At 50.0% G+C, this 6,009-nt stretch overlaps 1 protein-coding gene across 1 annotated transcript; it reads left to right on the top strand.

The window, feature by feature from the left end:
- The first annotated feature begins 3,493 nt into the window (after positions 1 to 3,493).
- Positions 3,494 to 5,790, top strand: LOC124688764. Its single transcript, XM_047222400.1, has 2 exons — positions 3,494 to 3,592; positions 3,696 to 5,790. Exons 1-2 carry the CDS (start codon positions 3,494 to 3,496, stop codon positions 5,466 to 5,468), a joined length of 1,872 nt encoding a protein of 623 aa, XP_047078356.1. The 3' UTR covers positions 5,469 to 5,790.
- Positions 5,791 to 6,009: the final 219 nt, after the last annotated feature.

The following is a 6,009-nucleotide window of genomic DNA, read 5'->3' as shown; positions in this document are numbered from 1 at the left end:
TACGTTTTTGATAGTCGGATCCGCACCTATATTTTTGGCTGCCGGATCCGCGCCTCCGTTTTTGGTAGTCGGATCCATACCTATTTTTGGTAGTCGGATCCGCACCTATATTTTGGGAGCCGGATCCATACCTATTTTTGGTAGTCGGATCCGCACATATATTCTTGTAGCCGGATCCATACCAAAATTTTGGTAGGTGGATCCGCACCTAAATTTTTGGAAGTCGGATCCACACCTAAATTTTGGTAGGAGGATCCGCACCTAATTGCTGGTAGCCGGATCCGCACCTATATTTTGGTGATCGAATCCGCACCTACAGGACCACTGCGATAATCAATCTCGCACCGGCTCGACGGAACGCCGAAGAAAAATCGCCACGACCGACGTTGACTCCGCTCCAAACAGCTAAGTCCTTATTTATATTTAATATTTTAAAATTTTATGATCATGAGATTAAGATTGGTTCACTCATATCCTGAGTCTTTTACCGCTTTCGCTGTTGGTCATATCTTTTCCACGATTTGCCTCGCGCTCGTGAAGAACTTTGTACTGTTTTTGCCGCCTAAGGCTCCATTACGCTGCAAAATTTCCGCCTTCGGGCGTTAGCTTGAGTTTTCTGGCCTACACGTTTTCTGTTGTTTATATGTGGATTCCTTAGTAGTGACATTTCGGTACTTAAAGCCGGCCTCTGTTTCTGAGGTTCTTGATTGTTTCGCTATTAAGCGCTATCGCCTCAGCAGATGTTACGTGTTTAAAGTTCGCCGTCTCGCGAAAAGTCAAGCATATAAACCAGAAGAACGGATAAACCAGCACTTGCTTAAAACATATAAATTGCATTAACTGTTCAAGATAGTCGAGTTGTTTCCGCCTTGACAGTTTTATGTTGTTCAACTGCTGCATAGTTTCAGCTTTAAAACATTTGTTCAAAGGCCGTGTTTATTCCGCCTTACATTTGTTCGTTGAACATGATCATAGAAACAATTTAATACAAATGTGTTTTTGTGTTTATATATCAGGTACATGATGCTTGGACCTTCAAAAGTCCTCGAACTAAGGTGTTTTCAAGCAGACCTAGCAATCGCGAGAAGACCAGGGGAAGCTAGCCGGATCCATATGAGATAAGGTTAGGCGGATCCGTAGCATGCACGACTGGAAAAGCAACTTGAGTCTTGATTCCGCTACGCTTAGCCGGAACCAACCCTCGGGGCTGCGATTTTGATCTTAAGTGAAAAGTGTGTTTCCTTTCGAGTATTAGTGCTGGAAATTTCCGCCTAGATGCTTGGGATTTACACTATTCCTTAGTCACATATAAAGATAAAGCTACTCTAAGAGCTCCAAGCCGGATTTTCAAGTAAATTCACCTTGGCGCTCGGGGGCTACATCGATGAAGTTCTCTTTGGAGCAACTAACCGAAAAATTTCCACCTTGACGCTTGGGGGCTAAGTTTTCGAGCATCGAGTCTCCTTGGAGCAAGCCGACTCAACGCTCCGGGGCTACATACATATGGTTATGTCAAGAAAAATTTCAAAGATGGCGAAAATCTGGCTAACTAGCCGGATCCGCACCTAATTTTTGGTAGCCGGATCCGCACTTAATTTTTGGTAGCCGGATCCGCACCTAATTTTTGTTAGTCGGATCCGCACCTATATTTTGGGTAGTCGGATCCACACCCATATTTTGGCTAGTCAGATCCGAACTTACATTTGGCTAGTCAGATCCGAACTTACATTTGGCTAGTCGGATCCATACCGAAGATTACATTGGATAGTGTCTTCGAAGAATCTGACCATTGGATCATGAAGTTTCCGACCAATACTTGGTTGGAGATATGAAGTTTGGAGTCCTTCAAGATTCTCTATTATTCGTTCCAGCCAAAGGATGAAGATACATGCGCAAGCCGAAGCTGGATGGAAGAACGGTGAATCTTGGAGAACTCCGGGGCTACTGTTGTGGATATACTTCATAGGTATACCATCGACATGGTCCGATTCCGGCAAGCCCGGGTGGCCCAAAGATGGTGGTGATGGCATATGGCCCACCGGGCGGCCCAGTTGCCGTTGATCAAGATGGAAGATGTCCAGCCCAGGAACAAGGAGCCGGATCCGAACCACCCTACAGAGGTACCCGGATCCGAACCGCCCCTACAGAGGTACCCGGATCCGAACCGCCCTACAGAGGTACCCGGATCCGAACCGACCTACAGAGGTACCCGGATCCGAAGAGGTCTATGCCAGGAGTCAGATCCGTGGAGGCCCATGAAGGAAGCCGGATCCATGACGACAAGTTAGGCATAGGTGGATCCTTGACGTACACGGCAAGACATTGTATCGTAGTTAGGCAACTTGTATTCCGGCTAGGACTCTCCATGTAAACCCTAGATCCGTGCGCCTTTATAAGCCGGATCCCGGGAGCCCTGAGGGGGGATCTCGAGCTAGAAGCGAGACAACCACAACCATTGTAACAACGCGCAAGCGCCCAGATAATTCCAGACAAGCAGCAGTAGGCCCTGTCATCGTGCAGGTGTTCCGAAGCTGGGTAACTTGCGTACCACCGTCCCGTGTGCACTCCGTCCTATGGCCCCTACTTCTTGTCCCCCTCGTGAGGATCCCTCCTCCGAGGTACCGTCGATTAGGCAACGACAGTACTCTTTACTCGTACCGTGATATGATATCCCTTGTGAACCATTCACATGCTTGCAATCTAATTGGATGTCATTCCACTGAGAGGGCCCAGAGTATATCTATTCATCATCGGGATGGACAAATCCCACTCTTGATGCATATGCCTCAACTCATACTTTCAGAATACTTAATCCCATCTTTATAACCACCCATTTACGCAATGGCGTTTGATGTAATCAAAGTACCCTTCCGGTGTAAGTGATTTACATGATCTCATGGTCGAAGGACTAGGTAACTATGTATCGAAAGCTTATAGCAAGTTGAACTTAATGACATGATCTAATGCTACGCTTATTTGGGTGTATGTCCATTATATCTTTCACCCAATGACATAACCTTGTTATTAACAACATTCAATGTTCATGATCACGAAACCATGATCATCTATTAATCAACAAGCTAGTTATACAAGAGGCTTAGTGGGGACTCCTTCTTGTTTACATAACACACATGTATCAATGTTTCGGTTAATACAATTATAGCATGGGATGCAAAAATTTATCATGAACACTAAGATATAACAATAACTAATTTATTATTGTCTCTTGAACATATCTCCAACAGTCTCCTATTTGTATTAGAGTCAATAATCTAGTTTACATTTGTAAAGATAACGAGCTGAACGGGATAAGTTGGGCTAATATTCCCGTCGGGAGTAAACGAAGACAAAATTTTGATGGGCTGGAAAAAATACCCAGCCGGGCTGGCAAACCAGAACCGAGCCACGATCCAGATCAATCCCTGGCCCCAAGGGAATAAACGAACGAGGCCTAAGGAAACAGAGAGCACATCAGCGCAGCAGGGGAGGCGAGATGGTGGCCGCCTTATCTCCGTCGCCAGCGCCGGCTCCCCACGCCGCCGCCGCCGCCGCCGCCGCCGCCGCCGGCCGCCCCCACCCCACCTACACCAAGGCAAGCTCCCTCCGCCCCTTTCTTGGTTTGCTCAATTCCTACGCCTTACTCAACTTGCATCACGACCTCTTCCGCGATTGGTTGGATTGGATCTCGCGTGCAGATGATTACGCACGCGGTGACGGAGCTGGGCCGCGGCACCGCGGCCACCCGCGCCTCCATCGCGGAATACATCCTCGACTGCTACTCCGGGCTCCCCGTCAGCCACGACGCGCTGCTCTCGGCGCACCTCCGCCGCCTCGTCTCAGAGGGCGTCCTCCGCACCAACGGGGAAGACGCTACCTCCTACGCCTTCAACCCGCCGGCGCCCGCGGAAGAGAAGCTCCGGGGGCCTGGCCGCCGTCGCAAGGACAGTGGTGGGGCTGCTCATGTTCCCACTGTGCTGGTAGAGAAGCGGGGCCGTGGACGCCCGCGGAAGAGCCCGCTGCAAGGTTCCTTGGACAAGGCCACGCAGTCTGCTCAGATTTCAGTGCTTCCTGCCAAGAGGAAGCGTGCACAGTCTCCGACTACCACCAGAGAGGATACACCATTGCAATCTCCTCGGGCTGTGCTGCCTGGCGATGATGATTATGTGGCTAACCTTGCGCCAGCACAGGAAGCTGCATCATCCGTCCAAGTCAGAGCTGAGGCTGCTAAGCCCCTACGAGCTGACGAAGCTAGGGATTTTCAGAATGGAGGTGACGCTACACCTGTGCAGTCTGGGTCGACGCACAAGAGAGGGCGCGGGAGGCCGAGGAAAGAGAAGCCACCAGCAGCTCCAGCAATGTCTCCTGAATCAGGCAATGCTGGGTCAACGGGTGTCAAAAGGGGGCGTGGGAGGCCGAGAAAAGAGAAGCCGTCAGAACCAGCAGTAGTGTCTCCTATGGCTGGATCTGTCGCTGCGGCATCGAGGGGGTTCAAGAGGGGGTGTGGGAGGCCAAGCATGGTGAGAGCATTGGCAGCCAAGCCTGCAGCAGCAATGTCTGCTGAACCTAGCAGGGAGAAACTAGCAGCGGCAGCAATGCATGCTGAGACCAGAGGAGACGGCACGGCGTCAGCAGGAACCGAGGCGGGGGGTTGGCTGTTGAAATCTGAGAAACTAGTAGCAGCAGTAACAGCAGTGTGTGTGAACAGAGGGCATGGGAGTCTGAGAAAGGAGAAGCCACCAGCAGCAGTGGCAGGAGTGAAGAGAAGCTGTGGGAGGCCGAGGAAAGACCAGTGCATAACTGGGCTTGTGGAAGCTGCTGCTGTTGAGGAGTTGTTTGGAGGCATGATGACAGAAGCAAGCACTAGAGGTGGCAGGCCAAGAAAGAATAAGCCACCACCAGCAGCTATGCCTGCTGAAAAGGGAGATGCTGCGTCCGCGGGAACCGAGGCAGGGCGTGAGCAGTCAAGAATGGAGAAGCCATCAGCAGCAATATCTCGAGAAACCGGAGATGGCGCATCGACGGGAATCAAGAGACCCCGTGGCAGGCCAAGAAAGAATAAGCCAGCTGCAGATATGCCTGCTGCAAACGGAGATGCTGCATCTGCGGGAATTGAGGCAGGCGGTGGGACTCCAAAAATGGATAGGAATGAAACTATGGCTGCAGCTATGTCCGCAGAAATCGGAGATGCTGCGTCCGCGGGGATCGAGGCGTCGGGTGGGACTCCAAGAATAGAGTCATCCGCAGCAAGGTCCCCTGAAACTGGAGACGATGCATCAACGTGGGTCAAGAGACCGCGTGGCAGGCCAAGAAAGTATCCAGCGGCACCAATGTCTGTTGAAACTGGAGGTGTCGTGTCAATAGGGGTGAAGAGAGGGCATGGGTGTCCAAGAAAGAAGAAGCAAGCCCCGCCAGTAGAAGGGAAGAGAAGCCGCGGGAGGCCACGTGGAAGAGGCGAGAAGACGCAGTGAGGCATTCTTTAGGAGAGGCATGGCAGAAGTTAGTACCAAACAGGCGCAAGTTTTCGAATAAGCGGGGAAGACACAGAATGAAGGCAGAGGGATGTGTGCGCCAGCTTTTGGAGAGAGTGCCCCAAGTTCTCCTGCCGGCGCAATTGGCTCTGTCGTGGGGTCTGTAAATCTGTAGCCCAGTGGTGGCAGCAGCACACGCGTGATGAGGACCTGGAAGGCGTGGTTTTGGTGACGGGATGCTTTGGAAGTTCTTATAGATTGTTGGCTTGGGGATGATAACGTTTTTTTCCTTATTTTAGAGCAACATGATTAATGTAATAGTGTCAAGTAATTGCTGAAAATTATGTCTGGAGCATGCATTCGATGGGGTTCTTCATGGTTTTTTCTGAATTGGAGTACTTTGTTGCTAAATGATGATGATGACCAATCATATTTATTTTTTTATTACCGTTTTGAACAACAACTGATGTTTATCTGATCAACTAATTGATCTCTGTTTTTCCTAGTTTTTTCTTTTGGCAGAGTTATTGTATTTGAGTCT

The sequence above is a fragment of the Lolium rigidum genome, chromosome 2, assembly GCF_022539505.1.
Source record: "Lolium rigidum isolate FL_2022 chromosome 2, APGP_CSIRO_Lrig_0.1, whole genome shotgun sequence".
Lineage (NCBI taxonomy): Eukaryota > Viridiplantae > Streptophyta > Magnoliopsida > Poales > Poaceae > Lolium > Lolium rigidum.
The sequence above is the reverse complement of the archived record's forward strand: the minus strand, read 5'-3'. Positions and strand labels throughout refer to the sequence as shown.

Coding starts and splice junctions, on each gene's coding strand:
- LOC124688764 (XM_047222400.1), top strand. CDS start 3,494: ATGGTGGCCGCCTTATCTCCGTCGCCAGCGCCGGCTCCCCACGCCGCC. Junction 3,593..3,695: donor CCCACCCCACCTACACCAAG/GCAAGCTCCCTC, acceptor TCTCGCGTGCAG/ATGATTACGCACGCGGTGAC.